Below are 13,531 nucleotides of genomic sequence, written 5' to 3'. Positions count from 1 at the left end.
TTTCTGTTGATGTATTGTTTCAAAATAGGGAAACAGTTTGTTGGACACCCTATATGTGCATTAATATCTTGGTGCCAGATATCTCACTTCCCGTCATCGAGCAGCGCCTCTGACCTCAGTTCCCACCATTGAGCAGCGCCTCTGGTGGAGAAAACGAGAGTTATTGTCAGTTGACGCCAAGATGTGGCGAGTTGAAGACAAATTATTACGACGTATTGTTTAAAAGATGAAGACCAACTATTACGATATTTTGTTTATAAGACGAACTTTTATGTTAGCCCTGCACTTGATTATCGTAGTCTCATCCTGTAAATTTGTCATCTTCAATTTGTTCATCAAAATTTGTACATCATCATTAACTTAACTATATTGCCATTCATTAAATTCTCAAATATCAACTAACTCGAACTTGTTATTGCTTAGCCATCAATCCCAAAATATTTGTGATTTTGTTTATATAATATTGCTACGAAATTTTCCCGGGGTTCGTTTGGATAGTGGAAGTTATATGGTGTGGAGAACGCTCAATCAGCAGGCGGCAGTAGAAAAAGAAACAACGACGTTTATTTACAGGAAGCCACACAGGACAGCACAAAGACGACAACTATATACAGCACACAATTATCTTCAGACGAGACGTGCAGACAACAGCACACAACAGACTCTACTGCAGACAGTAGCGCACAGCTTAATTCAGCACTAGCTTGACTCCGTCGCTGCTCCGCTAATCCCTGGAATACCAGTTTTTCACCGTCGATTCCGACTACTCTGCTCTGCCGCTTCCGACTACTCTTCACCGTACCACCCCGGCAGCTGCAGGCTGCTCCTTTTTATAGGTCTCAGGAAGCGAGGTTAGAAGCCTCTCAACCAATCAGGAACGTTCGAAGCCTATCTCGGTTCCTACTGGACGGATCGGGAAAATTCTCGCTGTTTCGGGTATAATCTATTTTGGCGCCAAAGTCGCCAAATTTGTCGCCAAGCTCCGGGACCTCCGACGCGACACCCGTACTCCGTCCAATGCAGATGACTGTAAAACATTCTTTCTTATGATGGAACCAACTATGCTGGGAAGCCGCATCACAGATTCGTAACAATATATTTTTTATAATTACACATGATTTAGTATATGAATAATCAATATCTTCTTAAATGTAATTGTACACATATGGGATGGAAAAAAATTAAACAAAAGCCTCTAAAATAGCTAATGATTGCTGCTTAATTTTTGATTGATTTTTTTACTCTACAAAAATTATCTCTACTTACCATTAATGATAATTCCACATTTTAGACGTTCAGGAAAATTATCTACGTAGCATTTCAAAAAATATAAGCAGTACTGTAGAGCTGGAAAAATTGTATAACTTTTATATTTTTATAAATATTTTATAATCTTTATAAATATTCAAATCAAAATAAATAAGCAAGTTATGTTACGCATTAATTAAAAATATAAAACTAAGAACCTAGAAGGAAAGCAATGCATTTAGTGAAAATAGATAAAGTCCTATTCTGCATCAATTAAATCTGTTGATCTATCTTAAGATCATTTAAGATATTTTGTGCTTTGAAAATAATCGAACTGAAGGCTTAGATCCACTCACAACTTGAGATATGCAGAAATTAAAGATGGTAAAAGTTATATTTTTAATTCAATGTACATAACTTGCAAAAATAAACGGAAATCTTTTGTTAAATTTAAGATTTACAAATGCTTTTACTGGATATTGAATGGATGCCAGGTCAATAACCACCGGCTTTGGTGATCATACGGCGACGAAAATTAAGGCTCTAGAAAAATATAATAATTACGGCAAATGATATCTCTATTAGAGGCCGAGCATCGAAGATTCTTTTAGTTTAGTTATATTAACGTCCCGTTATAAAGCAACACTAGGGCTATTTTGAGACGGACCTTGTAATTTTGAACCACGGTCAGATGACGAGGACGACACCTGAGCTGGCACCCCCTAACCGCACAACACCACACCAGCGGGAGGACCGTAGATTTAGAAAATTCAGTGCCCAGTCAGGAAATCTGTATAAAGGCGAGAAATTAAAGCGAATGAGTTTAATGAATTCTATTTTTGGAGCATTGATCGTAGAGGAAGTAATCTAATTGCCTTCTGAGAACTTTTGTGCCTATTGTTGCTGTGCTACTTAATAAAGATTTGTTGCTTGTAAGTGTTGTTGATTTCTGCAAGTCCTGGTCTTTGTTATGTCTCTGCAATATTTTGCAACTTTTTTTTTTAGAACAAAGTGACACTTTCGATTATCTAATATGTTGAACTTCTTCGTACACTCACTGGACGATTTTTGTTATAATATTCGCTTAATATGAATGTTGCTTCTATAAACACAAGAAAAGGCTATGTTGCCTATATCACAAACTTTGGATTCTGTACAATATCTGAAGCTTTTTTTTTTTCTGCCTTTAGATCAACGTGCTGAGGTGTCAGATTTGTATGATAATTCAAAATCGTTATAGAAAGTCAGCTGAATCTTCTTGTTGGGAAAAAAAAAACAATAAGAAAAGTGTATGTGATAGAATACGAAAATTTTACATTTCCTTAATGCTTCAGAAAAAATTTGCTAAAATAATCGGAATTAAAAATTTTAAAGTCTTCGAATAAGGAGCTATTTTTTAAAGACATGTTTTAAGATCCATTTGATCAGAAATAATGAAGTTGAATATGTATTCTGATGTCAAAAAGCGAAAATCCTTACGCTTCTTCGGTTTTTGCACGGACCTCGTAATTTTGAACCTTGGTCAGATGCCGAGGACGACATCTGAGCTGGCACCCCCTCTCCAAACTTCCACACCACACCAGCAGGAAAACATTTGGCCCCGATGGATTTAAGTGCCCCAGCCCTACTTACACGACGTTTCTTAGGTGGAATTGGGTCTCGAGCCTGAAACTGCCGGTTCCAAAGCCTTTACCACCAGGCCACCGCGGCCCTTTTAATACCTCTCATAATTCATTATTATTTTATAAATTTTGTTATTATGTGAAGTGAATGATGGAATTTTTCTGAAATTCACTTCTAGATTTTTAATACGGTATCAAAATTTTTTGGTAAAATTTTGCACTGTCATCAAAAACATACAATGTGCTGAATTTCAAAGCTTTGCCTAAAATTCTTTCGCATGAAAGATATCAGTTAAATAAAAACAAATAATGACTTACTTTTGACGTTAGTTACTGTACTGTAATCCAAATTTTCCATATTAAATACAGGCAAATACAGTTCTTTCTTCGGCTGAAAAATTTCAAAATACATATGTATTTATTCATTTCTTTTAAATAAAAAATACTTTTATTATTGATAATCTATATCTATACTTATAATAAAGCTCAATGTGTGTGTGTGTGTGTGTGTGTGTGTGTGTTGGCGCTCTACAGGCCAGACCGTTTGACATACAGCTACCAAATTTGGTACATGTATACCTTGGAGGTTCGGAATGTGCACCTGGGGTTTCTTTTTTCGAATTTTTAATTAGAATTTTAATTATTAATTAAAAACTAACTTTCCCGGCAAAAAAATCTTCTTTTTTCCCCACCGCCAACTTTTCCGCCAAAAAAATCTTCCATTATCCCCAGCGCCAAACGAGAAAGGATTCAGTTTTTTTTTCTCCCAACAGTAATGAGGCTAGGGTTAAAATTTTTCGGCGGATTATTTCAATCGGTTCTGTTTATTTTCTTAATGTTTTATGCATTTAAAATTAAACATTGTTAATGAATCCGTGTTTCAGATTCATTCTGAAGTACTTTTGAATTAAAATAAAACAGAATAAAGGAAATTAAAAATTTCTAATCCGCATAGCGTTACCCCAACTGGCGTAGAAAAAATCACGTATTTGCGTTACGTAACCGGCGAAGAAAATTCACGCATGCGCATTCTGTTCTGATTGTTGCCATGACAACGTTATCAATGGATGATTTAAATTATTTTTGGGTTAGTTGCATGCTTTTGTAAGTAAATTGTATTTATGTTAGTTATATATTTTTTGTATATGCTTATAGTTTTAAGTACATCGTTTTTTAAGTAGTTTTTTTAAACCCTGTTTTCAACCGTTTATTTTAAACGATTTGTTTTATTTTCTTAGTGTTTGATGCATTTAAATTTAAACATTGTTAATTAATCGATCTGCTCATAATGAATCTAAGAAAATTTTGTTGACCAACTCTTGAGATATTACATAAATTTAAAAAGATATTCTTTAGTGCCCATAAAGTTTAAACGCTGAGTGACTCTATTTTCAGTAATCAGATTATAAAAAAATGCTTTGTTTCAGTAAAAAATATTATTATATAATTAATATAATAAATTAAAGTGGAAAGAATTTATCTTCAATTAGAAGATAAATTCTTTCCACTTTAATTTAGAGTAGAAATTCTACGGGTGCTAACAGAAAATGAGAGAGATACATATTACGTTATGACTGAAGGCCTTTATAATATTATGAATGAATTATATGATAATCAAAATTTGAAGTTTTAAAATATTTTGATGAAGAAACTATTAAAGTAGAAATTGCATAAAATATTTAATTATTAAAATTTTAACGAACATTAAGATTGGCGAACCGGCTGGTCGCCAAAGGCGGCTAGTATATAAATAATTAAAAAATACCTCTAGGTATTTTTAATTTTTGGTTTTTAGTTTTGTGATTGATAGTTTATAAAAATAGGTGTCATTGTATAACGTAAATTATACCGGATATTGCATATACGGCCACCGTATCTTTCTTAACTTTTTGTATCTTTCTTAACCTCAAATCAATAAGTTCTACAACTGTATGCTGTAAATCTGAGTAAATGAATGAGTGGCAAATATGGTCTTTAAAATATGCATGATTTGAAGTCTTCGCTGATTAAAATCTTCATTGATAGGAATCTCAGGGTATGAGATCAGATGAATCAGAAGGGTAAATGTCTATTCTCCTATGCTTTGATGAATGTTTGTTGTACACTGAATGTTGAGAATAATAGGCTTGTAATAGCATAGACTACCCTACAGAATTGTTACGATATCTTTAAGATATTGTACATCTGTCGGAATATCAAACCAGAGCATGGAAATGACGTGCCATATTTTGTACTTATAAGGGCGAATTATGTCGGATAAAGTGACATTGCTATGGTTCAGGATCATAAATGCTGTTGGCGAATCTTGATACCGTTTACCATCGATAGAACAGGTTTCAAATTTTGCTGGTGTTTATCTTTAAAAGTAACAGAAATAAATGTGGCAATGAAACCAAACCATTGTGTAACTTTTGTGACAATGCCAGAGCAATTAATGATTGCACAAGGGTTTTTTTGTTGTTGTTGTTGTTGAATTATTATGGCAAATGTGCGTATTCACAAGATCATTCAAATGAAGGTTGACTTCCTACCCCTTTAAATATAAAACGTACAAGTAGCATCAATGGCCATTCGTGAAGGAATTGCAGCGCAGTTATTATTTAAGCCTAAGAAGCATCGCAGTTGCTGATGATTATGATTTTGTATGAAAAATAAACAAGAATACATTGCATCACTTGTCAAGTGGTAGAAAAAGCGTATCTATGATAAACAGTGGTAGACTTCCAGCAACCATTTAATGATTGATTAGCATTTTATGTCGCTTGCAGTCTGTTAAGCCGCGTTCCGACGACCTGTGACCTTACGGATTGGGTCATAAATCTGCCAACTGACCCATTGTATGACCATCCTCGCTTGTACGGAGTTTCCCGCAAATTGTCGGTAAACTGAACAGACATCAAAGAACCCTGGTGAACCACAAGAGAGAGAGTGGAAAGAGGGGAAAGTGTGCCTGTCTCAAGACGCGCACAGGTCGTTGGAACGGGGCTTTAGTTACAGTTCGTTTCAGTACCCTGAGACGACCACTTTTCGACGATTCTGTTTCATTAAGGGGAGATAAGAGGAAGGATGTGCACATTTTCGGAATTTACTTTGTTGTTAAATGTAAACATCTCCTTTCATTTTCCCCTATCCCCTATTTTGTGGAATTAAACCCATCCTAACGCATGCGGGAAAGCGCAGGAGGGTTTTAGAATTCTTTGGCAAACAGTATAATATCAAATAGAGCACAATTTCAATGACAAACTTCTGGGTTTTAAAGCAAGTATTTCAAAGACTGCACTCTGAAGATATACAATCGTCACGTGTTGTTATAATATTGTAAATTTATAATTTTAGTTGCATATCTGTGATGTACAATTTAGCCGGTATATTCATTTACTCACTGTCAAAAAATTAAACCTGTAACGGTCTATTTTGTTTGTGGTCCTATGCTGTATTGTAAAAATAAATGAATTTCTACTTTATCTCTAACCGATTGACTTTAAGTTTATCTCATGAATTTAGAAGCGATCTATGGATAATGAGATAGGTATTGTAAAGCGCGAATCCAGAATCCAATGTTGCCTCTAGAAGGTATTAATAATATTGGTGAAGAGTAGGTAATATTGAATAATTGTTGCATACTATACATCTAAACTTTTATAATAAATGTGAATTGGATGAGAAAAACTATCACATATTTCTTGAATTTCTGATTGTACAATTGTTTAATAATAATTCATAATCATTATGTAATGAATAACTTATCATTCGATGATGAATTATAACCGTTATGACGTAATGTAACTGGAATTATTCATTAAAATTCCTTGGTAACAGCTTTGTAATTACAGGATATAAGTTATTTTTAAAGCAACTGGGCATTTCTCACAACTTATTAGGAATAATTTTTTCAAGTATTGTGAATTTTCTTATTTATTAGAAGGGTGAATAATAATACTTTTCGATTCCTTTTGAAGATCTGTTCTGTATCTTTTTCGACTCGATAAGCAAAATATCTCAGCAGGTCTTCTTTCTTCGCCAAGTTCCATAAACCTGGTAAAAGTACATTAATGTACATAAGTTATATATTCATAAGCTTAATTTTTTCAAGATTGATTGATTTTTAGATCTTGAAAAGTGATATACATATGAATATCTCATTAATTTTTATTAATCTAACCATTTTATGTGATTACTCACATTTAAAACACAATTTTTCATGAATATTCATATTTAACAGAAAGTCAATAAAAAAGATAATTAGAAAAGTTGTATTGTTGTGTCTAATGGCACTTGTCGTTGACAAGCCCGCTGAGCATGTCAGCAATTTTAAGCCGAGTGATAGTCTCTTGTTTTTTAAGTAGCGCCATCTAGGGCCAAGAGTACGACTTAGCTACTCATGTGTCACATTCGCTTTCACAACCCCTTTTTATAGGGAGGCACATTCGCACGTCTCACAGATAGAACAAAGAAGAAAACAACAACTATGCCCGAGCCGGGACTCGAACCCGGGATATTCAGATCACGGGGAAGACGCGCTTTCTCTATTTTTTCTATTGCCGACGTCCTGGCATAAAGTAGTTAATTAGAATTAATTAACTACTTAATTAGAAAAGTAAGTTCGGAAAGCTTATTAGCAATGATTGACTTTTACAGACATTAGAAATTCAGAATGTGTAGCGAGAATTCTTTCCAATCGCCAGAACTGTAATGCGTTGCCAAATAGAATAACCGAACTCTGCTTTTGGCGCCTTGGTGAACAGTGACTCGCAATCCTTCACAACGGAAAATGAACTTTTCAAGAATTCTTCAGACTGTGTGCGATTCCCTTGAATGCATGCGGTAACCCAATGTTTACTTTCTGTTAGTGATTGTTTTATAGTATTGGTTAAATAAAATTTATTTCAAATATTACTTAAGTAATTCCTAAAAGCGGACATTTACTTTCACTTACAATTCGGAATAGAAAAAATTGCGTTAAAATTTTATTAGATTGAAACGCAAGTGTAGTAGAATTGTAATATTAAAAAGCAGGTAAATTTCTAAGACACAAATATTTTTCTAAGAAATATAAAAATTAAAAATTTAATTACGGTTTTGGACACATTTTTTGGACTTTCAGGCTGATCTATTATCTTGATTAAATATTTGCACCTAGAAACTAAATTGATTAGCAAATCACGAACTACACAAAGAAATAAAAAAAAATTAATTCGTGCTTATAAAAGCAAGAAAATTTCTTTTTCATTAAATATGAGGATATTTGTGTCTATTAACTTGTATTTTCTTGAACTAACAATTCGGAACAACAGTAATCTTTTCAATATGTGATATTAATTACTTATAATTATTATGTAATATGATATACATCTATAATTTTTCTGAAATGATGGATTTTATTAATTCTATTGTGCTTTCTGTAATTATATATCTATATGTATAAAACAAAGCCGTAAATCGTATTAGTTACACCATTTATAACTCAAGAACGGCTATACCGATTTTAATGATATTTGTTTTTTGAATTCGTCTCAGCCGCGAACAGCAGAATAACCATTAAAATATCGTGAACGTTCACGAAAAAAAATTAATATTGGACTGCCACGGTATGGCGATATGACGGCTTTTGGCATACAAACCACCGATATCAACGATGAAATTACCAGCTATCAAGTTGGTCGATATGTGAACTGCAATGAGGCGATTTGGCGTATATTCCCATTCCCTATTCACCAACGTCATCCCACTGTTGTACAATTAGCGGTGCATCTGGAGAATGGGCAACGAGTTTATTCCTCCGCACTTCCAGTGACAACATTAATGAGTTTCTTTGCGACTTGCCAAAGCGATCCGTTTGCCCGAATGTTGCTTTACTCAGAGATGCCACGTTATTACACTTGGAACGCTTCATCGAAGAAATTTCAACGTCGGAAGCAAAGCGACGCGGTTCCTGGTCATCCGGATGTGCATTCTACTGATGCCCTTTGGCCGTATTTATACAGTTCATTCGAAGAATGATGAATGCTTCCATTTGCGGTTGTTACTGGTGAATGTTGAGGGCCAACATCATTCGAATCACAACGAACTGTTAATGGTATAATGTGCCCAACATTTCGTGTTGCATGTCAAGAGCTCAATTTGCTTGAAAATGATAATCATTGGAACACGACAATGGCTGTGCCAATATTTCTGCATCTCCAATTCAGATACGCATATTATTTGCTATCATCCTTTGGACATGCTTCCCATCCAATCCACGTGACTTGTGGAACAAATACAAGGATAACATGTCAGGAAACATTTTACATCAAATTCGTGTAAGTTCAAGAAATCTCGATATTGAGGTAAATGAGGAGATGCATAACCAGGATTTGCTGTTGATTGCACGTGTTACCTCATATGCGGCAGTTTATTAGTGAAGTTAGGAATACCAGCGTCAGATCGTGGAATGAACGACGCGTTTAATCGAGAATTGGAACACGAACGTGAATATGATCGACATGAATTAGGCCAATCAGTTCAAACGAATGTTCCCCTGCTGAACCCCCAACGGAAGAAAGTGTATCATACATTAACGAAGGCAATTGATGATGGAAATGGTGACTTATTTTTCCTGGAAGCCCCTGGGGGAACTGGGAAGACATTCTTCATATCATTGCTTTTGGCCACTGTTCGTGCGAGATCGGATATTGCGATAGCAGTTGCTTCTTCTGGCATAGCGGCCACATTGTTGGAAGGATGCCGTACGGCTCATTCAGCGTTTAAGTTGCCGTTAAACCTACAAAATTCTGAACAAGTGACATGTAACATTTCGAAACAATCCGCAATGACCAAAAATTTAGTAGCATCTAAAATCATCATATGGGACGACGTATTGCGCATTGGAAGAACTTGACCGGACATTGAAAGATTTGCGTGATGACTCGAGATGCTTTGGAGGCGTAATGATTTTACTGTTTGGCGGAAATTGCCAAACAGTAAAATCATTACTGCCAGTCATTCCAAGATCGACTGCTGCCGATGAAATAAACGCTTGCCTCAAATCATAAAATCTGTGGCGTTATGTGAAGAAACTTTAACTGACAACAAACATGAGAGTTACATTTCTGAACTATCCATCTGCTGAAGATTTTTCCAAGCAATTGTTGACTATCGGTAATGGACGTGTTCCTGTCGACGAATCGAGCGAATTGATTTCATTTCCTCGGAATTTTTGCAAGTTCGTTTCATCGAAAGATGAGATCATCAACAAAATGTTCCCGAACATCATTGATAACGACAAAAATCACAAATTGTTGAGTGAGCGAGCAATTCTAGCACATCTAAGAAATAAGATGTGGATGACTTAAACTTCGAAATTCAGAATCAAATCGTTGGTACTCTGCATTCATTCAAATCTAACTGTGTAACAATCGAAGTCACCAACTATCCATCTGAATTTTTACACTCCTTGGATATGCCTGGCCAACCAACGCATAATTTACAACTGAAGGTTGGCTCGATATTCATGATGCTTCGAAACCTAAACCAACCAAATCTATGCAATGGAACGCGTTTGGTGATGAAAAAAAAAAAAAAACTGATGATCAATGTGATTCACGCGACTATACTCAAAGGAAAATTCAAAGATGAGGAAGTTCTCATTACGAGGATTCCTATGATCCCAAGCGATATGCCCTTTGAGTTTAAACGAATTCGATTTCCAATTCGTGTTGCATTCGCGATGACGATTAATAAATCACAAGGCCAATCGTTGAATGCTTGTGGTCTGAATTTAGAAAACCCATGTTTTTCTCATGGTCACGTGATAAAAAAAAGAACTGATGATCAATGTGATTCACGCGGCTATACTCAAAGGAAAATTCAAAGATGTCACATATAATTAATCACTTTGAGTATAGTCGCGTGAATCACATTGATTATCCGTTTTTTATAGGCGCGTTTTATTTTAATTATGTTCACGTGTTGGTAAACCATCCGCTTTATTTGTTCCTGCGCCTGATAACGAAACAAAAAATGTTGCATATCAGAAGGTACATGACTCAAGAGAATAAATCTGAATGTATATATAGATTGAATAAATAAAATGTCTTGCTGACAAGCCATGGTAATACCTATTTTTGTAGTTTTATTAATTTTTTTTTTTACTATAATTATAACAAGTCAAATATGATTAAAACAGATATGATTAACAGCCGTTCTTGAGTTATAAATGGTGTAACTAAAACTGTTCATTGATTGTTAGGCGGTATGAAATTCGTCGGGTCAGTTAGTTAAGATATAAATAATAACTTTAAAATAAATATCCAAATTAGAAATAAATATTAAGTTTAAATGCAAAAAAGGAATCCAAAAGAAAGAAATGACGCCTGAAGACTTTTTCTAGGGTCACTCTCAGGCAGGGATTCAAATCAGGGATTTTTTTCTGTGAGGAGTCTGACTTTCGTCCAAAATAATGACCTTTCGTGACCCGAAAATCCCAAGAAATTGAGGTTTTGGAGAATAGAAATTAGTATCACAAAATAAAAGAAAATAAATTACACAATAAAAAGCATAATATCATTTAAATTTTTAAAAAAATCTAACAAGACCATTGCAAAATTTAATAAAACCAAATTACAAAAAGTCCAGTTAACCATAAAGCATTTAATAATTAGTCAAAAGGTTTTATGGTAAGATCTTATCAAAATAGCTCAAAATTAATCCTTTTCATTCAGATGGCTCCTCTCACACACCATTTAAGACAGTGCATGAATTCGATGTTTTATTTAGTTACTTTTCAATTTTAATTGTTAAAAATACATACAGAATGATAAAAAGATGTAGATTAATTTTTCAAAGAAATTCCACTTAAAATAATTATGTATATTTATTTGTCAGTGCAATGAACAAATCTTTATGTTAGTGGAAAAATTATGCATCGAATTACTTTTCCAAGTCAAAGAGTTAATGTGCCCCTTGAGTTTGTTGCCATTATGGTAGCCAAAACAAAGAAGCGAGTAAATATTTTAGCAATCACATGTGCAACTATCTTGTTTTTTGATGACTTAGTGTTGTTTTAGCACTTTGCGATGTGAAAGGGTACATTAAAGTGGATTCCAAGACCCTTAATTTTTATTATTTTTAAACCCAAGATGGGAAACCACGTTAAAAACCTCCCACCAGTAGGATTTAACATTTTCTTTTGCTATTTTTAATTCTCATAGCTCAAATCATATGAAATTAGAGGATGAAATGTGGATGGGGTAGTAAAAGATTGTTTTTCATATATATCGTCACAATAAGATTCAGTTACTAGTTTAGGTCTAAGCGACCGGAATTATATTTTACTTTATAATGCACGGGGTGTAAGTCAACCATCTAACTCTCCGACCCGCCCGAAGGCCCACGGATTTAAACCATAAAACTGAATGACCAAACCGCCGCAACAGCAACATTGGCGGGAACTGTGGTTGAGTCCTAAGGGCCGTCACCGTCCACGGTACAACCCTCCCCGAAGGAAGCACGTCCCGTCATCGATGGGAGGAGCCAGATCCCCCACCTATTAGTGTACCCTCCAGGGTGGCGAGATCCAACCACCATGCCGGAAGCATCTCATCCTCATTTCGAGGTGCCCCCCCCCCCGGGTTGATACACGGGGTGTAATGTAGCAGGCCTTCACCTGGTTAATACTAAATCTGCTACGACTTTTCCTCCTTCCTTGTATCTCTGACATGTTCAGCAATATTGGAAGGCAAGAGATCTAATGGCGTCATACCCAATCTTCTTCTTTCATTTGTAATAAACATTTCTCGTACACACAAAATTAAAACGAACGATGAAAGCCTTACCTTTCGCATCTGTTCGACCGGCGTCGACGTAATGAACTCCACATCCTTCTTTATCAAAACACATCAAAGTGCTGGGGACATACTTTACAAGATTCTAGAAAGAAAAGAAATATTTCTTGAACTATTGTCTTTTATTAAGATTGACGTATATAAAAACGTGAGTTTAGTTTAGTTTTAGTTATATTAACGTCCCGTTTGAAGCATCACTAGAGCTATTATGGGACGGACCTCGTCATTTTGAACCGCGGTCAGATGACGAGGACGACACCTGAGCTGGCACCCCCCTCTCCACACCACACCACACCAGCGGGAGGACGTTTGGTCAGGACGGATTTAACGTGCAACTGACCCCCTTACACGACGGTTCTTCGGTGGAAGCGGGTCTCGAACCTGAAACCCTCCGGTTCCGAAGCCAAGACCTTACCACCAGGCCACCGCGGCCTTATATAAAAACGTGAGAATTTCACTGAAGAAACAAGTATAGTGCAGTGAAACCTCTCTGAGCGGCCTCTACTTTTATTGACCAAAGAGAGGAAAAAAAGTGTCACTTAGTCCTTGTCACAATATTTACCAAAAGCAATGTAAGCCGCTCCTGCCAATCTTCACATGAACTGAAATCGACGTTGGCCGCTTCGCCAAACAGTGATCGAAAAGTGATGCCATTTCGTGTACGAAATTTGCTCAGCTACCCAATGCTGGCAGATAAATTTTCAATTCCCAAAGCATCCGCATTCCCCCCCCCCATTATGTTGAATCATAGGTCCACCGATAGGAATTTCCTTCGCACTAACAGTTTTAAACCATTCCAAAAAACCTCATTTATGTTGGTATACTTTTCGTGTCTCATCC

General features: G+C 35.5%; 1 protein-coding gene across 1 annotated transcript in view; it reads right to left on the bottom strand.

Moving 5' to 3' along the window:
* Positions 1-13,531, bottom strand: part of LOC129968959 (SEC14-like protein 3) — a 46,748-nt gene that overhangs the window by 12,368 nt on the left and 20,849 nt on the right. Inside the window, exons 6-9 of the mRNA XM_056083336.1 lie at positions 12,683-12,776; positions 6,811-6,905; positions 3,189-3,261; positions 1,267-1,347 (exon numbers count right to left, since the gene is read on the bottom strand). Of these exons, the coding sequence (XP_055939311.1) occupies positions 1,267-1,347; positions 3,189-3,261; positions 6,811-6,905; positions 12,683-12,776 (343 nt within the window). The remainder of the gene's footprint in view (positions 1-1,266; positions 1,348-3,188; positions 3,262-6,810; positions 6,906-12,682; positions 12,777-13,531) is intronic.

Source organism: Argiope bruennichi, chromosome 5 (assembly GCF_947563725.1).
Source record: "Argiope bruennichi chromosome 5, qqArgBrue1.1, whole genome shotgun sequence".
Taxonomy (NCBI): domain Eukaryota; kingdom Metazoa; phylum Arthropoda; class Arachnida; order Araneae; family Araneidae; genus Argiope; species Argiope bruennichi.
The sequence above is the reverse complement of the archived record's forward strand: the minus strand, read 5'-3'. Positions and strand labels throughout refer to the sequence as shown.